Here is a 19516-nt window from a genome sequence, read left to right on the forward strand (position 1 = left end):
GTGGTCATGAGGGTTGAGACAAATGGTTGGCGATACTGGTCGCCGTTCACCGCATGCTGCCGTCGAAAGGCTCTCTAGACACTGGCCGAAGCTGAGGCGGCTGCTCGATGAGTTCTGGGAGCACGCAAAAGTTCCAGTGGTCATAGACTTTGTCGGGAATTCGGTCGAAGAGCTGAACGGCAGTCAAATCGGGATTCCAGCGGACCTTTTTGCCGGGGGCGTCTTCCATTTCCACGTCGCCCTCCGAGTCGCGTTGTCCAATGTCGCGGAGTTCCCGTTTGGCGTGTCCTTTGGAAAGTTCGGTCATGACGCGTTCTTTCCAGTGCCAGTACAGCTCATCGGGGGGTTGTCGAAAGTCCAGTCCGTCATGAGCACGATCAAACGAGTCGAAGTCGGTCTCCTTGCGCGTGGGCGCAGGCGTCGGAACAGGGTCAAGACTGACTGAGTTGGCGGGCCTGTCACGAGGTTCGGCGTCCGATGACTGAGGAGTTGGCAACCTGGGCGGGATTGCTACCGGATCTCGTCAGTCTTGCAAGAGAGGCATCCATAGAAACAACATCAAGTGTATCACTTACGAGTCAACAGGACGAGGTCGTCCAGTCCGAGTGGCTGCGGCGGCAGAGGATGGCGGCCTTCCCAGAGAATCTTGCCAACCATAAAGGTTTTGCTGAAGAAGGACGCGAGGAACGGTAAAACGACGACCAGTATCGCCAAAACCATGACGAATGCGAAGGCTGAGGGTGGCGGCTGCAGCCAAGGGACAAACCGCGGTCGCGCCACTGGGACGCTCGGCGCCTTGAAGGCAAAGGCGAGAAGAAGGAAGTAGAGGGCGCTAGGGAGACCCTGACGCAGCTCCGAGGGGAACAGCGGCGAAAATCTGATGAAGTCCATGATGAAATCCAAGTGGTGGAGAAGAAAGAAGAGGAAGAGGTTCGTGGTGGAGGCTCGAGATTTTATATTCACCCGAAGCCTGTTGCTAGGCGGGTCCTCGGTGCGCCTACGGTTGCTATGGAGCAGCTGGGCGTGGGCGTGGGCGTAGACAAGATGGGCGCATTTACCTCCTGCTGGGGGCGATGGGCAGGCGCAGGCAGGCGCAGGCAAGATTACAATACAATGCAAGCTGAGTTGGGGCTATAAAGGATCCAATGGAAATTCCAGAATGTTATGAGAGACAGCGTTGCTTCTGCAGATGCATCGCGACAAGTGGAAGGCTTGGCATGGTGTTGCGGCTCTTGTGCAGCATCGAGGGCGACGCACCTCTGCGAACACGCGTCGCATTGTATACAAACAAACCCAAAGCCTTTACTGCTGTGATGTGCAAATATGGACATTCTCTGAAACAAGCACGGCGAAGCCTCAGATTGTAACATTAGCACTGTCTTCCCGTCGAAGAATTCAAGCTGGCGCTGTCCAACACTTACCGTTTTTCAACAGCAAGCACCCAAGGAGCTCAGCAACAAATTCACTGGTGTCATTGGCTTTATTTTCGAAGAATTGATCGATCCGGAAAATCCTCGCCAGTCCCAGACTCGACCATGCAGTGTATGCAATCCTCAGCTACAAAATATCATCACTGGCGCATTCAACGCGTCTCACAAGAAATTGCGCGCTCAATGTCACTGTGATTGCTTGCAAGCAGACAATTCAATGCAAACTGTGGGCAGGCTGGTAGTCATGTCTGATTGGCACGTTGAGCGGGAGCATTCATTCATTGAGCAGGGCTAAATCTATGTACAAAAAGGAACGACTCTATTTGGCTTTCTCGGCTTCCTGCTCAGGTTTCTTTGCCTCTGCCTCTTTGCCCTCAGAGGGCTTCGACTCTTCAGAGTCCTCCTTCTCATCAATGTCCTTGTCATCCTTGGGAGATGCTGCTGCACGAGCGGACTTGCGAATCTCGAGCTGCTCGTTTTCCTCGTCAATGAGCTCCTGCTGCTCCTTGAGGACTTCGAGACGCTGCTTGTTGGTGGCAGCGCCCTCAGCGGTGTGGACCTCAAGCTCGATTTCGTGGAAAAGCTCCTCGGGAATGCTGGAAAGCACGGCCTTGAGGGCATCGATTTGCGTCTCCATCTCGGTATCCTTGCCCTGGCTGTACATGAAGGCATTGCTGAGAACCAACAGCGTGGAAGGAACCCGGTGCTTAAGGCGGAGCTCCAGCCAGGTTTGCAGATCTTCACGCAGCCTGGCGGGGCTCATGCCGTGAGTGCGCAGACCGCGGCTTGCGCATGCATTCTGGAGCTCCGGAACGGACAACGAGTCAACGCCCTCGATGAAGATCATCTTGTCGTCACGCTTAATTTGACGCATGCGGTGGCGGATTTGATAGCGGAGAATGTTGTCGGTTCCAAAGGTGTTCAAGTTCATGTACCGGCAAATTGCAACCAGCTGGGGGCGGGAGAGGTTGTCGAGAGTAAGGTCATCCTTAAAGATCTGGCAGACCTTGATGACATCGGCCTGGGTTGGCGACTCGCCAGTGGTGCGGATCTAGAGTCGATTAGTTTACCGACCAGCAACTCGAACTGTGTATCCAACCTTGCGGAAGAACTCGGTAAATTCTTCGCGCTGTGCGTTGACAGCGCTCACTGGCAGACCAGTCTCTGTAAGAGTCTGGCGAAGGAAGTCGCTGACTTCTTTTCGCGTTGCGCGAAGGCTCGTCATCTTGCTATCCTTGGCCTTTTGGCCTTCATACGTGCTGGGCAGCATGTTGGGGAACAGCTTGAGCGCAACTGGCAGGAGAAGTTCGGCAAATGGCACAATGACAAACATGGAGAAGGGCACGAGGCGACCCAAATCTTGGACAGTGCGGCGAAGCTTCAGCGATGTCAGTAGTGACAGAGCCGTTCCTCTTTGCGAAACCTACCTGTCTGTTCTCGCGGCGAGTCAATTCGTAACCAGCGGCCATTTTCAGAGCCAGCTTTGTACTAATCTTTACTTCAGTCGCCAGCAGCTTTGTTCCATCCCAATAGTGACTAGCTTCCTTCTTGACTTTTTGCCAGATGGTGAGCTTTTTGTGTTCCTCGTCCTTTTTCGCCAGCTCCTTTGATTTTGACTCGTTGGAGCTGGCCTTTTCCGCCGCGAGCTCCGTCAGACTTTGGTGCTCCTCCGCCATTGTCTTGGACTGCGCAGTGGGCTGATCCTTGGGCTGCTTGAGGTTGTTCAGCGTCTCCTCATCGACCTGAGCCTTGAGAGGATGTTCCGACTGCTCATCTTTTGGCAAGGGCTTCTTGGCCTCCTTTGCACTGAAGCCAGGAGGGGGGAATTGTCCGCCAGATTGTGATGACGTCGAGGGCTCGGTAGAGTAGGCCAGGCGCGGGATCAAGATGGCAAGAGCCGAGACTTCCTTGGGAAGAGAGCGTGGGGTTCTCCGCAAAGGCCTGGAGGCACCTCTGAGGAGGACAGGCGTGATGCGGGTCGCGGAGCGATTGAGAGACATGCTGAGCCAGGCTCAAGCAAGAAGGGAGCGGGACGCTGGCTCGGGGACGGCGAAGAGGTCGCGTGGATGAGAAGAGGTCGGATACAGGTGGTTGTGGTGGAAAGGAGAGGAGATGTATGTGGGATGGAGAAGGGAGGTTGGATGGAAGAGAAAGAAGAGCAAGGTTACAGAAACGGGCCAGCCGCAAAGATCATCAGCCAGGTACAAGGGCGGACAGCCACCACCTCAGTCGAGCTTGGCGCGTTGTTCGTCACGTTTCGAGAAGACCGCCCGGCGATTGGGCAGAGGACGCACAGGAGCCACAGTTGGCACAGCCCGGGCGGACGAAGTGGTGCCGTGGTCGCTGTGGGTAACGGTACCTGACGCCCCGGCCGACTCAGGTCAGGAACGAACCGAGGAAGACGAAGGAAGCCAAAAGAGTGACCTCTGCCAAACTCCAATCCCCAGACTCTTCGTTCTCTCCATCTCCAATTGCAACTTGGCTCACGGTATCCGCCTGGCTCCTGTCGAGGTCCGGGTCCCGCGAGCGACGCTTAGGTTGCGCGGCTGGTCTCTGGCTGGCTGACTGCCCCACGGTCCCCTTCCCTGCTTGGCATCTCAACGCCTTCTCTGCCTCTCCCCACCAAACTCGGCGTCCGGAGGCTTGTCCTCTGCCCACCGAGTCAACTCCCACCTGTCAACCTACATGTACCTTACCCAAGCTCTCGTCTCTACCCACTTCATCGTCATGTTTCCCTGACCCAGCTTCCCATCATTCTCCTCGGACCCTTTGAGCCATCTCGTGTACCCACCTCGGTCGCAGCAGGCCGTCGCAGCCCTCGGGCACCCCGCGCCCGTCTCGTCCTCAATCGATCTCCTGTCGCTCTCATCACGTCAGAATGCAGCCCCTCTCCAGAGCCGCGCGCATCATCCTCGTAGGCGCGCCGGGCGTGGGCAAGGGCACTCAGTCTGAGCGCCTCATGAAGCGCTTCCCCCAGTTGAATTCGATCAGTTCCGGCGACCTGCTGCGCACAAATGTCCGCAACCGCACTCCGCTCGGTAAGTCGCGTGCTCGTCCTCGGCATTGTCCCGCTGCTGACATTTCACGCGACCCCAGGCATCCAGGCCGAGCTGAAGATCAAGACGGGCGCATTGGTTCCTGACGCCATGATGGTGCGCTTGATCATCAACGAGCTTTCGACGCGCGGTTGGCTGGTCCCCGACACCATCAGGCCCTACAGTGTCAACTATGCCACCCCCGAGGCCGACGTTCCCGCCGACACGGTAGACGACGTCTTCATTCCTTCGCCCTTTCCTGCGTCCAAGTACAACTATTCTGAGTGCCCCACGGCCTCGTTCATCTTGGACGGTTTCCCCCGCACTGCCCAGCAGGCCAGACAGATTGACGAAATCATTCCCATCAACCTCGTCGTCAATATCAAGACGCCTGTCTCTGTCATCCTCGATCGCATCTGCAACCGATGGGTCCACGAGCCCTCTGGCAGGGTTTACAACACGACGTTCAATCCGCCCAAGGTCCAAGGCAGGGATGATGTCACTGGGGAGCCTCTGACCAAGCGCGCCGATGACTCCCCGGAAATTTGGACTACCAGGCTCAAGAAATTTGAAGAGACGAGTCTCCCGCTTTTGGAGCATTATGGTCAAAAGGGCGTGCTGTGGGAGGTCGAGGGGAACAGTAGCGACGAGATCAGCCCAAAGCTGTTCAAAGAATTCGAGAAGCGATTCTCAGTGTAACCAACGGGACAAGAAACTGTCTGTCGTTAAGCTTGGAGTCTGGAGTTGAAATGGCCGCGCAAAGCAGGCCTTGATCTTTTTGTTTTGAGATGCTAGTGTACAGTACCGTTACGAACAAGGCCAGATCTGGCGCACAAATTATCATGAATAATAATAAGCACATGCGCGATCAAAATCACACACAAAAGGAATACTTGTACCTGCTGCAACGGCCACTGCGACTGCGGACGCGTTGGATGCCAGCCCAGCGCAGCGCAGCAGCAGCAGCAGCAGATTTCCAGGCCCGCCCGTTCCTTCGTCATTGTGACAGCACGGACCACAACCTGCCAGCCCTGGGACCCGCAGCTCTCCAGCTTCAATGCTCACCCACCACCTCCAGACCATCGCAACTCTCACGTCCAATCATCTTTAAACCACCATGGCCGACTCCGACTTCAATGAGGGCACGCTCGAATGCAATGTCGACAAGCCCCAGAAGGAGAATGACGGCACTAAGGATGCCTACATATCATATCGCGTTACTACCAGAGTAAGCCCACCACCCATCGATTGCCCTGTCCCGGCTGCCTCACCACTCTGCCTGGGAACCCACTGCAAGCTAACTCGTCTGCCTCGTTCCTCAGAGCGACTTTCAGTCATTCCAGCGCTCAGAATTTTCCGTCAGAAGACGCTTTACCGACTTTGTGTTCCTTTGGAAAACTCTCAGCAAAGAGTACCCGCAATGCGCCGTCCCGCCGCTGCCAGACAAGCACAAGATGGAGTACGTCCGCGGCGATCGTTTCGGCCCCGACTTCACCCAACGAAGGGCAAGCTCGCTGCGGCGCTTCTTGAAGAGGATAACGCTGCACCCGGTGCTGCGCCGCTCGGCGATACTGCTCCTCTTCCTCGAGAGCAGCGACTGGAACAGCACGATGCGCGCGCGGCCGACGCGCAGCCTTAGCGGTGCTGGGGCAGATCAGGCCTCGGGCGGCGTGTTTGACAGCTTCACAGACACATTGATGGGTGCCTTCAGCAAGGTGCACAAGCCGGACAAGCGCTTCCTCGACGTGCGGGACCGCGCGGACAAGCTGGACGAGGATCTGGGTCTGGTTGAAAAAGTAGTGGCCCGTGTCGCGCGGCGTCAAGGCGACATTGCCGGCGACTATGCGGAACTGGCTGCGCAATGCCAAAAGCTGGTTGCGCTGGAGCAGGGCGTCGAGCAGCCGCTTACCAGCTTCGCAACCAGCGTCGAGATGACGAGCCAAGGGCTGCGCGCCCTTCACAATCACACCGAGCACGACTACCTCGGCTCCCTGCGCGACATGGACGCCTACATTGACGCGGTCAAGGCCCTACTCAAGACCCGCGAGCAAAAGCAACTCGACTTTGAGTCTCTAACAGACTATCTCACAAAGGCCGCCGCGGACCGCGACACACTGGCCAGCGCATCATCGACAGCCAGCCTCGGGGCATCCGGCTTCCTGCGGGCCAAGGTCGAGGACATTCGCGGCGTTGACCACGAGCAAAGCCGGCGAGATCGGGTCCGGAAGCTGGAGCTGCAAATCGAGAAGCTCACGACCGAGGTGGAAAGCGCAAAGAAGACGACCGAGGCCTTTGACGAGCAGACGGTCAAAGAGGTGGCCGACTTTGAACGCATCAAGGCGCTCGAGTTCAAGGACACGCTCGGTGACTTGGCTGATGCGCACGTCGCCTTTTTCGCAAACACGGTCGAGACGTGGGAAGCCTTTTTGAAGCAAATGGAGCAGGAGGAGAGGGAGGCACAAAGTGGCGCGGCCGCTGCTTAGCATGGTGACTGTACTCGGTTCTTACTGATGGATGGGCGACCATCTTCCCCATGTCATCCATCTTTTTTCGCTTCACTCTTCACCCTTTGGCGTTTGGGGGTTTTTTTTTTTTTTTTTTTTTTTTTTTGGCACGAATGGGACAAACACTTCTTTTGTTTCACTGGGCGGAATCAGCAGCGGAAAAGGGGCTGCGAACGGTAAGGTAGGATAGGCGGGTGGGTAGGTAACAACATTCCAATTCGAGTACCGCACTGTTCGGTATCTTGGCTTTCAGACCGGTAATAACGTGTGCTCCTTTTTGATAGGCTTTACGGTGAGAATCTCCCGGTCCTCCTTGCGGTCTTCGGTCCCATTGGTCAAGGATTTTGGTACTAGACTGCTTTTCTGCTTCCCCCGGGCAACATGTAAAAGGCGGACCTCTTGCCTCCCTCTCCTTTCCTTCTCCCGTCCATCTTTCTCATGCCAACGAGGCAGAGCAATGACACCTGCGCTCAAATCCTGGCTGGACTCGTCGTCGCCTGCCGCGCCGGCCGGATGTTCAGGATTCTGCGACTCTGTCCACCATCACACGTCTTCACCGTAGAAGGCAACGCATCAGTAACAACCGACGGTACTCATCAGCGCAGCCTCCACCAAACACTTTTCCATCGCCACCGCCACCGCCGTTGATCCAAAGCGAGGAGACCGGGAGGACGTGTCGTCTGCCCGTGCTTCTTTCCCGTCTGTCTCTCAGAAACGCTTTTCGTTCGTCGCTTGATGGATGACAATGGATGGACTCGACCCAGAAGCAACCTCATACGCTGGCTACACTGACTGCGAGATGGGCCTTGTTGGGTCGAGAGTTACTGTCCTTTCGCGCCCCACAGTCTTTCTGCAAGATGTAATCGGTGAACGCTTGAAAGCGGTTTGGTCCTTGGTCGCTACTTAGTTGAATGCTTTTCATGACTTTGGATTCTGGAAAGTTTGAATGCTCCTGAACTTGTAGCTACAAATCTGTCGAAATGCTTCCTGAAGTCGATATCAGTGTAGGACCAGCCACACTGGACAGCAAAACACAACATCAAAAATAGCACCGCCGCGACCATGTGTCAGATACCGTCGTAGCGCCATATTCCATAAGCTAACAACTCCGCGAATCTCCGGAGATCGCAATAAACTCCTCTTCCTTTTTAGCCATTCCCAGAACCACGCTCCTCATACAGTCTTGAGCAATATCCATCTCCATTTAACCTTGCAAATCGTTCAAAATGCCTTCGAGTGCACTGATTTGCTCCTTTGTCTTACCGAGAGCGCCGCTGGGAGCAGCAGCCTCGGCATTAAGGGCATTATTCCTTGACTCGTACCTCTTCTTATCCTTCCTGACCTTGCCATCGATGCGCTCCAGCACGCTGCTGAGCTCGGTCCTGGCCTTGGTGACTGCGCCGCGTTCGCGTTGGTACTCTTCCTTGTGCACTTGCTCCATCAGCTCGATCAGCTGCATGCCGTCGTGCTCATAGGCGGTGACTACGTCTTCGATCGCCGTCTCCGAGTCAATCAGGTGGCGGACGAGGCGTTCGGAAATGCGCGACAGAATGAATGAGAGGTTTTGCTGATGAGGCTTGAGGCTGGCTTCCCAGTCCATTTCTGACGGGTGTCGGTTCTCCTCACACGGCTCTTCATCTTCATCCCCCTCGGCTTCGTCTTCATCTAGTGTTGATGCGACTGACGTGTCAGAAAATGCATCATCGAGAAACTCGTCGTCATTCACCAACGTTTTATCGGGATCGTTCTTGGAGCGCGCGTTGATGAGAGCTTCTAGCCCAGGCGTCTGCGGTTCCAATTCGGGCTTCACCGGTCTTGTCCCTTGGGCTTCCGTTCTCTCTCTCACCATGGCCATGAACGCGCTTTCCCCCTTGCATGTCTTCGGCGAAGTGAAAGGATCGGCCTCAGGACGGGCTGGCGTGTTCAGCAACTTGGAATGCTCCAACATGTGTTCAGGAGCGTGGCTTGTGATGGCCTTCGAGCTGGCGAGTGGGGGATCAGGGACCTTCTTTCTGTTGCTCGACATGATGCCATGGGAAGAAGTTGGGCTGGATGCAATTTGCGTACGAATTGAAACAAGAGAATCGTCGACCTTCGCTTGGGCCCTCTGAAAATCCTCACCAGCAGTGAAAGATCTTGGCTTTCTGACGTCAAGACATTCCGGACTTCCCAAATCACTGATTTGTCTCGCCGGCCGCCTTTGTGACGGGGGAACACGATGGAGGGCTTGAGCGGGAAAAGCCGATGTCGTAGCTTTCATGAAGTTTGTAAGTCTCGTGGTAGCAGCCCTGTGTGAGCTCGACAATGGATTTCCAGTCTTCATTCGCTTCCTAGGGCTTTGATGGGCGTCATGTTGCTTCGTAGCCTTAGCAGAAAGCCCAGAGTGAGTGACTTGGTGGAAATCTGGGTCCAAGCTTCTCTTCTTATTCACAGGCTTGATTGTTTCCAGGGGTGGTTTCTCAGGGCTTTTCTTCGCATGATTCATGGCCAAAGGTGTTGGGGCAGGATGCATCATAGTAGCCCTCGATGGAGATGGAGAATTCTGGTGACCGTGGTCCGGTGCAGGTACACTGTCGCTTGCGAGGGATGGTCTAGTCTCAGCTTGAAGACCATCTTGGATAGTGTCGTGAGCGTGAGGAGACAGACTTCTCCTTTCCTCCAAAGGCTTGGAAGCTTCCTGGAGCGGCTTTTCAGGGCTTCGCTTTGCGTGATTTGTCGTTGAAGATGCGAGACCAGGATGTATAATAGTTGTCTCCACTGGAGCCTTCGTAGGAGATGGAAGATCATGGTGAATTTGTCTTGGTGCGGGTTCAATGTTCCTTGGAGTTGACGGCTCCATCTCATGAGCCGAAGGAGGCTTCACGTGGACATGCCGTGTTGCAGTCCCAGTAGTGCTTGTAGTAGACAATATAATATGACCCGGGGAGAGTGGTTTCTCGTTGGCATGTCTTTGCGAAGGCTTAGTAGTTCTTGAAGTGGACGGTCCAATCTCTTGATGGAGAATGGTTGTAATGTCATCTCCAAAGAAATCTTCGTCATCGCTCTCCGAAAAAGTTTCCTGGCTCGAGTCGTCTGAAATCACGACGACCACTGTTCTCTCGGGTGCTTGAGACATTTTGTCGTTCTCATCCTTGCGGTGCTGATCGAGTTCATCCCCATGTTCCATCATTTCTTCAAAAGGAACATTACCTTGGCTTGATTTTGGGGACCTAGATCCATATGTAGTCGAAGGAGTCCGCACCGCTGGCATTGCTTTGTTTAACAAACGACTCTTGGTTGGAGATGGAGTTTTGACCTTAGCAGCTGTAGAGACAGGAGATTTTTGGTGGTCCTTGCCCAGCCTCTTGATACTCAGCGGTGTCTTTCCCTGATTCAAGGGACCGGTTTTGTCGAAATTGATGAAAGTCGGTTTCCGATGGAGCTTTTCATCGAGTGGAGGTTCTTCCATGACTCTGTCCTCATTCTCCGGCCTCGTTTCAATCTCCTCGTCATTTGAGACACCAACATCTTTAAGGACCTCTTTGGCGGATGAAACCCTACTTGGCTCTACTTGGGTGTTTTGTTCAAGGACCGGCGGTATCCTCGTAAAAACAGATCTGCTTGGATCCGGCTGGCTGGAACTGCTGATGGCTGTCTTCATCTTGGCAAGCATGTCCCTACTTGGATTTGGCTGTGAGGCATCGCCAACATTCGCTTCCTTGGCAGCCTCACTCCGCGTATCATCTGGTTGGTTTGTCTTCGTTTTCGACACTTCCCGATCCATTTCCTTCAAAAAACTTGTTGAAATTGCGCTGTGCTCCACTCTCGAGCTTGGCTCTGCTGTAGATCCAAAAAGAGGAAAATCGATGCCATCAGTTGTGGATGATGCAAGTAGTGCAGACTCCGGCGGGAGTGTTCGTTCCCTCTCAATGTTATCAGGTCCCTTGGCTTGTTTTGCATTCTCCGAGACGGCCTCTGACTGGGGTCCAGCAGTTGTTGTCTTTTCTGGTTTGGTTTTGAGAGATTTGGCTTCCTCTTCATCGGCCATCGTAATGACGGCATCTTCAAACTCCTCGTAAGTCTCACTTCGCTGACTCTCTGCATCAAGCTTCTTACGGGCTTCGTTGCGAGACAAAGGCTCGGTTTTATCACACGAGCTGTTGGATTGTCGGTTTTCAGGGGAGCTGGATTTTTGCGGATGAGAATCGAGATGTGAGTTTGTCGTAAGTGGACCATGTTGTGCAGGAACCGGGTTTTCCTGCTGGGCATCAACCGGTCCGGGCTTTTCATCCACCGGGTGTTTTGGATCGTGTTTCTCTGGCGCTTTCTCCCTTGCCTCAGATGATCCTCTCGACCGAGCTGCCGCGAGTCTCTGTGATCGTCTCTCACCATGACCTTGAGAATCTTCACCTCGTGTGGGCTTCGCCTGGTAGTCCGCATCATCGCTATCTTCAGCGCTATCGTGACCACTCGTCTGCTCTTGTTCATCGCTTACAAACGTTTCCGGCGCCTTTGGCTTTCTGGAGGATTGGCTGGGTTTCTTGCTTATACCATGCCGCTCTTTCCTCGCCCTTCTAGGACCACGCTTCTTGGGAGCTTCAGTAACAGTGGCGTCAAGGTCGAAGTCATCGTCTTCGTCCTGAGGAAGGTCATAGATCTCGGCACGGGCTAAATTGGAGGCGTTGACCTTGGAGCGTGGACTTGGTCTTTTTCCCATACCTTCGCCGCTTTTCCCTCGTCTATTTTCAGGCACCGGCAGCTCATGATGGATCGCTTCTGGTCTCTTCAAGTCTCCTGCGTTGTTCTTGAGCCCCGTGATTCTGCCTCTTTGAGCTCTCTCATGATCCTCTTGTCCTGCGCTCTGATTGTGAGAGGCGGCCTCACTTGATCCGAATCCGAAAACATTCTGTTTGTGTGTAGTCGCCTTTGGTAGATTTCGAGAGGCATTGTTCTCAGGCAATGTCATGGCGGCGGGATGCTGTAACTGCTTGCGCTTCCGCATCCTAGCCAATTTTCCTGTAGCTCCAGACATGGTCGTCGAATGTTGTCTCGGAGGGCTCGGAGCGCTAGAAGAGCTCAGTGGAACACTCACGTCCAAGGCCTCAGTTGTGGAGACTCGTCGTGGAATATGAAAGCACTCTGTCCTTCTTCCGTCTCCTATTCCTAACAGAGCTGCAGTTGCAACTCCCGCTTGCGTAAACCTGTGTGTTGTTTCCTCGCTTTCGGAGATTCTGGGGTCATATTAGCAGAGCTTCAGGCAGATTGAAACCACGTCTTTTCCACATGTCTTGTGGCGGCAGGACCGTTCGAGTGCATCCTTGAATGGCTCATGGTATGCACGAGAGAGAGGATGAATGCTCCAACGTACCTCTCTGCTTTGAGTCCGTCGTCGGCGCGGATAAACTTGTAGAACTGGTTTACCCACTGTTGGCCGTCATCGATTGGGAAGGACGCATGGACCTCATTTCTAGGCCAAAAGATGCGACGGTCTACTCCGTGATGGACACAACTCCTGATGATCAAGCCGCAGATCAGCCTGAGATCCTCGCGCACGCCCTCTTCGAGGATCAAATTGCCCAATCCGTAGACCAGATTGTAGCGCTGATCTCTGCGGGGGATTCTTGAGAAAGTTCCGGCAATGTCTATTGAACTGTGGCAGAGTCGAGCGGTGATGATGCCAGCCTGCAGATCAGTCAGTATTAGGCAGCTGAAAACGTTGGCGGCCGTACATAGCAACGAGACGGTGTTGAGTTTGCAGAAGTCAGAAAATGGCAGAGCAGATCAATGATATGACGAGTTGCAATGGTTTTGTGGGACTCGCTGTCTTCTGTAGCACAAAGCCCTTCCTGGAACATTTCAGTCACCAAGACAGAAGGAAATTCAGGTCTCATACCCAGGCCTTTGAGAAATCGAGTTGCGAGTCGCTGGACGACAAAGCCTTGGTCAGGTGGTCACTGATTGTGATCAGACGTCGAAATGCTTCATCCATGCTAGACACAGAGTCAGGTGGAGGATGAATGAGGATTGAGCGACAAGGGAAGGAACGACGCGCGCCGATGTTGAAGTCGCGCCAAAAGCAGCGACGTCGACGCGTCACAGGCTCTCGTCCAGGACATTCAAAGTGGTTCCGCGCGTTTTGCAAGTCGTTTTAGCATGAGGCGCAGACGGAGGCGCGAGAAGGGTGTCGATCAATTCGGTGGTGAGGATGGGAGGAAGAGTTGACTGGCTTGGGTGGGTGAAACGCGCGAGAGCGCGATGTCACGGGAGACGCGCATTCCTTCCTTCTGAGCACCCAGCCCGAGCCAATTGGAACGAGTCGGGCGCTCGCGTTGTCTCAACAGATTCAAAACTCCTTGAACATCAATTCTCGCCTCTGTCCATTTCGATGAAAGATCTGATGGTAGACGTTGCGTTCTTTGTGATCAAAGCCGAGCTCCAACTTCCATTGACACGTCCTTCAACACAGCTGCCTCTGGTGCAACCACGACCTCGACACGAGATCCATTAGCAGCGCTACATCCGTACCGCCCTCTTTAAACTTTCATCCAGAGTCAGCCAGCATGTGAAGGGTTGCTCCAAACAGAAGACTGACTCATGGTGTTTGCGGGTCGGGTCGGGTTGGTTGTGTTTTGTCAGAGTACTGTACAGGGAACAAAGCAGCGGAAAGAGGCGAAATCGACGCGAGTCGAAGCTGGGATTTGTCCCCGTTTCGGGCATTTGGGACAATGCCATTCCGAATCCCGAGCCCAATTGCGGCCCAGGGCTTGCCCAGCTTGCAATCACCCTGTAAACCCCGAGACACAGGAATGTCAGCTCCTGTGTCTCCACATTGATTGCTGCAAGCCACTGCTTTAAAGCCGAGGGAGTCCATGTCGCGCTCCGATGCCTCGCCGAACCAAAGCCGTCATCTCCATCGTGCCCTTCACAATGCCATCCCCCGACGTTCCTGTGAATCGCTTTCAAGCATCCAGGGGCCGTCTTTGGAAAACATTGGAATCCGTCTTCTGGAGCCAGCCTCATGACCACACACCTACCAATCCTCTTCCGAAACCCAGCCAAGCTCGCCGTAAAGCCTCCCTGACAGAACGACCATTGGACCTCAACGACGAAACAATTTCAAACTTGCGAGACCCACACGAAGCACGCAGGACGGTGCTTTATCTCGCCTACGGCTCCAATCTGTGCCACCGCACTTTCGAAGATACCCGTGGCGTCAAGCCTTTGGCCAAGATCAACGTTGTCGTCCCAGAGCTCCGGTTGACCTTTGATCTACCCGGCATTCCATACATAGAGCCATGTTTCGCCGATTCCGGACGGAGGAATCCAGGCAGTGGTCTGGCTGACGCAACCGAAAGCACACGGCTGGTGGGAGGAGCCGCATATTACAAAGATCGCTGGGAAAAGGGTCTCGTAGGCGTCGTGTATGAAGTTACGGCGGCCGACTACGCAAACATCATTGCCACTGAAGGGGGCGGCGCGGCATATCAGGATGTTTTGGTCGATTGCTATGCTCTCACGGACCCTGACACGGTCCCAGAGGAGCCCGAGTCGAAGCCGTTCAAAGCGCACACGCTTTTCTCGCCGCCACAAGACCCCGAAAAAGGCGGGAGCTTTCAAAGACCGGACCCGTCTTACGCGCAACCCTCTGCTCGCTACTTGAAGTTGATAACGGATGGTGCCGAGGAGCACAACCTTCCCCAAGATTACCAGGAGTACTTGCTCAACATTAGGCCGTATACGATCACCACGTTTCGGCAGAAACTTGGAAGAGGCGCCATGTTGTTGACGTGGGTCCCGGTGCTTAGATTGCTATTCTCCCTACAAGAAGTCTTCAAAGACGGCAAGGGCAAAAGTCCCAAGTGGCTTGCTACATCCGTGAGCTTTGTGTTCAAGTTGGTATGGGTCACCTACGATGGCTTTTTCAAGAAGCTGTTTGGAAACGGCGAGCGAACGATACAACAAGATGACGAAATTGAGAAGACTTGGGCAGGATGATGAATATCAAGAGGACTACGAGAAACTCGAAGAGGTCTTCCACTAAGCTTCAGAAAGGAATATGAATATCCCGGTCCGGAAAGCCATGTGAGATTATTATGTAACTGCGGCTCCGTGATGTCAAGGTACCAAAACTTCCGGTTGGGGCCCCGCTTCGTCATCGGTCCCTCGTTGACCAACTCCGCGGAGAACAGCCTCATATAACGTCATCATGGCCTGCTCTATCGACACTCCTCTGAGACCTCAACAATGACTCTTGCCGCGCGATTGAAAGCAGCTTATCCATGGACACTGACCCCGCTTGTGGTTGGCGCTCCCATGCGTCTAATCGCGACTGTTCCCTTGTCGATTGAGATATCGCGCGCAGGTACACTTCGACTTTACCACATCACTATGTTGCTGCTAAAAACCTTGACACAGGCGGCATCGGCTTTCTAGGAGCCGGCAGCGATACGTCAACCCTCGACTCAGACCTCGAAACCATTCACGCCCACTTCACCGAGAAACCACTTCCAAACGCTCCCTCCCCTGCAACACGCATTCTTCCGGTTGGCGTCGGCTTCCTCAACTGGGGCGCCAACCTCGAGGCTGCCGTAGCAGCAGTCTCAAGACATCCCCCCGCCGCAGTCTGGTTCTTCGCGCCCCGCAGCACCAATGATCTCGTCACCTGGACTACAAAGATCCGCGAGGCAACGGCCGGAAGGACGCAAATTTGGGTACAAGTCGGGACCGTGGCAAATGCAGTTGCGGTTACTCGGGCGTGCCGACCTCATGTCTTGGTCGTACAAGGCACCGACGCTGGTGGGCACGGCCTTGCGCAAGGCGCAAGCATCGTGGCTCTTCTACCAGAGGTTGTAGACGCCATTGACTCCCTTGACATGCATGACCACGAGAAGCCCATCCTCGTGGCAGCCGGTGGTATCGCGGATGGGCGAGGCGCAGCGGCTGCCTTGGCGCTGGGTGCCGAGGGTGTTGTGATGGGAACGCGTTTCCTTGCCTCCCACGAGGCCAACATTGCGGATGGCTACCGGAATGAAGTCCTGCGAGCTTCAGATGGCGGCAGGACGACTATGCGGACAAGCGTATATGATCAGCTGAGAGGGACGACGGACTGGCCGCCGGGCTACAATGCTCGTGGCGTGCTGAATCGCAGCTGGGTCGATGCTGAGAATGGCATGGGCTGGGAGGAGAACATGAAGCTATACCAAGAGGCTGTGAGCCTGGGAGACAAAGGCTGGGGTCCCGAGGGAAGGATGACGACGTATGCCGGCACGGCGGTTGGATTGGTGAAAGAAGTCAAGAAGGCAGGAGATATTGTAGAAGAGGTCAGGAGCGCAACGAAAGAAGTATTGCAAAGATCGTCAGCGAAATTGTTTGAGTAAGCTAAATGGCAAGTGGGCGTTGACCATCATAGTTCTTGAAAAGAAATGGCAAATCCTTGGGTATAGCTTTGGTGGTAAGTGACTGCTCCTTGACAGTCGCCTTTTCCATTGACGCGCACTGTGTTGCAGCCATCAACCACTTTCAGTCTCCAAACATACCAAGCGTTTGATGTCAAATCGTCTCAGGCCCCATCGAAATATGCAGCATCCATTCAAGAGAGACCGTAGTGGGCTTTACTTCCTCTTCCTCTTTCAATACTGAATAGACCTCATCATTTGGGTTTTTTCAAGTTGCCCGGCGACAGCTTTCTGCGACCAAAACAAGCATTTCATCAGACATCGATTCTCCATCTTGGCAAGAGAACAAGCTATCAGAGGGAAGTAAAGCTCTGCCCTCAAGCACGTCGATTGAACTCGTCAAATTTTCAGTGCCCACGGTTCACAATCCTCCTCCATTCCACCATGCGCTCAGCTGACCACAAAGCATCCGAATCCGAATACGGTACACTTCCTCCACAGCACAGCTTTGGCGAAGCTGGACTGGAGATAAAACTGCTGATTTGCGCCGTTGGAAGTTCCACAAAACCCTGTCCGCAACTATCCACAGCCAAGCAAACTGAAATGCGGACAAGCTCAGTCAAGCTTTTCAACGGCTCAACGGCTTTGACTATCTAAAAACTCAGAAAAAAAGCCACATGCACAAGTCGCCAGCTCTTGATCACGTCAAGATCGTGATTCGTGTCCACTCGCAGTACAGGACTTGCGGGTACTCATGGAGTGGAGATTGCCATTACGACAACTGACTGCCCAGCCTCTCTCTCTCTCTCTCTCTCTCTCTCTCTCAGCGCGCGCAATAAACTGGCACCCGCTCCGCCTCGCTCCTCAAACTCTCTTTCCCGAGAGACACTCTGACGCAATCTACCCTGCATCCACCCATGCATGCATATACCTTGACAAGGAACAGTACGGAGGCTACGCTGGACGCGCGTCGTCGCTCGCAACCTAATCGACCGGTAGGCACCCCTTGGCTGAAATTACCGGCCAAGCTACATTAGTGACTCGACTTTCCCCTGACTCCACTGTTGCGCATCCATCCTGGACGGACGGCATTCGGTACAGTGCCGTTCCCTGTTGGTATTGCGCAAGCAACACTGCCGGCTGCGGAGCAAGTTGCTGCGACGCCTGCACCGCCGCACCATGGGTGGGTGTGTGTCAGTCAGTCAAGGTGGTTGGCTCCGGGATCCACAGACAAATACCCATTTCACTATCAGCTACTGCGGCTTGATGCCTTGGATTTTCGGCAGCTCCCGTCTCTATTCATTGTTGGTGCAATCCGCTTCTCCGTGTCTTTCCCTCACCACCAAGTCCCGCCTCGCTGCCATACATACATACATGCCGGACAGACCCCCTGTCCACCCCTAAACACTCCACGTTTTGGACCGTCGGGTTCCTTGCTTTCTTGCGTGCTCGCTCGCTGCAGGACTGGGATAATTGCATGCATAGACGCATGTACAGTAGACACACTCTATTTATTCTTCTCTCCATGCACGCAAGCCAGTCCCGCCCCCCCCCCCCCCCCCCCCCCCCCGGGGCCACTTGTGTCATCATATCCGTACGTCTCTGTCCAAGCCCGCCGATTTGTCTGGCACCTACCTCTTCGCCCCAGCTCATCCTACATGTGTACTCACTGTACAGCATGCACGGTACGGTACGGCTCGGGGTGCCGGCATTCATCGCGTCTACAACTGCACACATCCGACCACCGTCCGCCCGGTTGTTGCCGCAAACAACGGTAGAGTGAATGAACCTGCCTGCTCATCTACCTACTTCCCTTGCTCCCTCCTCCAACTTACCTGCGGTACTGACTCCAAGCGTCCCATCCCTACAGTCCACTGACGCGAGCCCGGCGTGCCCGAGCCTGGCGTCCCCGTCCGTTCGCCCCTCCTCGATGCCGGGTTTTACTCTGCCGGGGAAGACTGGCTGGGAACTCCCTGCTTATGTCGGAAGAGAAGGATAAGGAGATGAGGAGATGGGATGATAGGAGGATAGGAAGGTGGGCCAGTTGATGGGATTTCATTTCAGGGTGCGGGAGATGCCGTTTGTGGATGGAGGAGTGTGTGATGCGGAAAGGCGGAGGGTGGAGGAAAAAGCATGCATGGGTGTTGGGAGCAAGAGTACGATCAGGCGGTGAGTCGTTGAGCTTGAAATTCGTTCAGTGATGGAGGAAGAGGTGGTGATGGTCATGGCGAATTCTCTGCGCTTTTTTGCTCCGCCGTGCTCGCGGGCAGGTCAAGCGTGTTGTTGTTGTTGTTGTTGTTGTTGTTGTTGTGGTGGTGGTGGTGGTGGTGGTGTGCAGTGACAAATTATTCCTCCTATTTCACCTCGCTCACCATCAGCATGCCTCACATCAAATACAAGCCCGACAGACTTCATGACCCCACCACACAGCATACACACCACCAAACAACCGACACCAACCCCTGCAGCCCCGTGGCCCAGCCCAGCCTAGCCCAGCAGCACACGGGTACGACGACGACGACGACGACGATGTAGATACGACGCAGGTACGAAGCCCTTGTCAGCTGTTACGAAGCAGCCGCAGGACCACCTCAAACCGCGGACGAAGACGGTACGGATACGAAAAGAACACGCAAGCCACGCGAGATTGGCTGGCGGATGGGCGGGTGGTTACGCCACGGCTGTCTGCCTGCCTGCCTGCCTGTCTGCCTACCTGCCTGCGTGCCAGCCTGCCAGCCTATGACATCGGTCAGTCACTCAGGCAATCAATCAATCAATCCAAGGGGATAATAACGCTCTGCATGGCGATTAATTGATTGCTCGGTTGAAGAAGTGACTGAGTGAGATGATTGGGCTGCCGGTACTTAAGCGCAAGGGGAGGCAGAGAAAGAAGCGCCGTGCCGGGCGGGCTAGGCTACAGAGAGAGGGCTGGCTTGTGACGACGGTGAGGCGCGAGAAAATGTCATTTGGTCGTAGTCGACACGCGAGTCCTCCTGTCTATCTCTGCGTCCGTAAACTTTTGGAGACCATGACAGATTCCCATTCCAATGCCTCGAGTGACGACAAATCAAATTAAATTAAATCAAGCCCAACTCGAATCATAGAGCAGGGCGAAACATTGGCCTCGTTGCATAAAGGGGGTTGGGACTAGCTGGGGCAGGCTGTGTCTGGCA

General features: G+C 54.5%; 7 protein-coding genes across 7 annotated transcripts; 4 read left to right on the forward strand and 3 right to left on the reverse strand.

Moving 5' to 3' along the window:
• Nucleotides 1–46: 46 nt before the first annotated feature.
• On the reverse strand, nt 47–891 carry IWZ02DRAFT_487560 (uncharacterized protein; the record flags this gene model as incomplete). The annotated part of the gene is made up of 2 exons (XM_066769385.1): nt 47–510; nt 576–891. 2 exons carry the CDS (start codon nt 889–891, stop codon nt 47–49), a joined length of 780 nt encoding a protein of 259 aa, XP_066626275.1.
• An 858-nt stretch (nt 892–1749) lies between these two features.
• On the reverse strand, nt 1750–3430 carry IWZ02DRAFT_370309 (LETM1-like protein-domain-containing protein; the record flags this gene model as incomplete). The annotated part of the gene is made up of 3 exons (XM_066764491.1): nt 1750–2481; nt 2530–2808; nt 2858–3430. The coding sequence occupies 3 exons, from the start codon at nt 3428–3430 to the stop codon at nt 1750–1752; spliced, it is 1584 nt and encodes a 527-aa protein (XP_066626276.1).
• An 878-nt stretch (nt 3431–4308) lies between these two features.
• IWZ02DRAFT_371251 (adenylate kinase-like protein) lies at nt 4309–5164 on the forward strand (the record flags this gene model as incomplete). Its single annotated transcript, XM_066764551.1, has 2 exons — nt 4309–4468; nt 4527–5164. 2 exons carry the CDS (start codon nt 4309–4311, stop codon nt 5162–5164), a joined length of 798 nt encoding a protein of 265 aa, XP_066626277.1.
• A 334-nt stretch (nt 5165–5498) lies between these two features.
• Nucleotides 5499–7168, forward strand: IWZ02DRAFT_396115 (putative sorting nexin-4). Its single transcript, XM_066765586.1, has 2 exons — nt 5499–5693; nt 5788–7168. Exons 1-2 carry the CDS (start codon nt 5583–5585, stop codon nt 6946–6948), a joined length of 1272 nt encoding a protein of 423 aa, XP_066626278.1. The 5' UTR covers nt 5499–5582; the 3' UTR covers nt 6949–7168.
• Nucleotides 7169–7895: 727 nt separating this feature from the next.
• IWZ02DRAFT_135162 (uncharacterized protein) lies at nt 7896–13045 on the reverse strand. Its single transcript, XM_066761669.1, has 4 exons — nt 12842–13045; nt 12678–12794; nt 12317–12630; nt 7896–12179 (listed from the first exon to the last, which is right to left on the reverse strand). Exons 1-4 carry the CDS (start codon nt 12935–12937, stop codon nt 8174–8176), a joined length of 4533 nt encoding a protein of 1510 aa, XP_066626279.1. The 5' UTR covers nt 12938–13045; the 3' UTR covers nt 7896–8173.
• An 830-nt stretch (nt 13046–13875) lies between these two features.
• On the forward strand, nt 13876–14943 carry IWZ02DRAFT_371489 (uncharacterized protein; the record flags this gene model as incomplete). Its single annotated transcript, XM_066764570.1, has 2 exons — nt 13876–14281; nt 14324–14943. 2 exons carry the CDS (start codon nt 13876–13878, stop codon nt 14941–14943), a joined length of 1026 nt encoding a protein of 341 aa, XP_066626280.1.
• A 90-nt stretch (nt 14944–15033) lies between these two features.
• IWZ02DRAFT_135141 (2-nitropropane dioxygenase) lies at nt 15034–16711 on the forward strand. The gene is made up of 3 exons (XM_066761668.1): nt 15034–15068; nt 15138–15310; nt 15364–16711. Exons 2-3 carry the CDS (start codon nt 15193–15195, stop codon nt 16323–16325), a joined length of 1080 nt encoding a protein of 359 aa, XP_066626281.1. The 5' UTR covers nt 15034–15068; nt 15138–15192; the 3' UTR covers nt 16326–16711.
• The last annotated feature ends 2805 nt before the right edge of the window (nt 16712–19516 follow it).

The sequence above is a fragment of the Phyllosticta citriasiana genome, assembly GCF_038021145.1.
Source record: "Phyllosticta citriasiana strain CBS 120426 chromosome Unknown IWZ02scaffold_2, whole genome shotgun sequence".
NCBI classification, from domain to species: Eukaryota; Fungi; Ascomycota; class Dothideomycetes; order Botryosphaeriales; family Phyllostictaceae; genus Phyllosticta; species Phyllosticta citriasiana.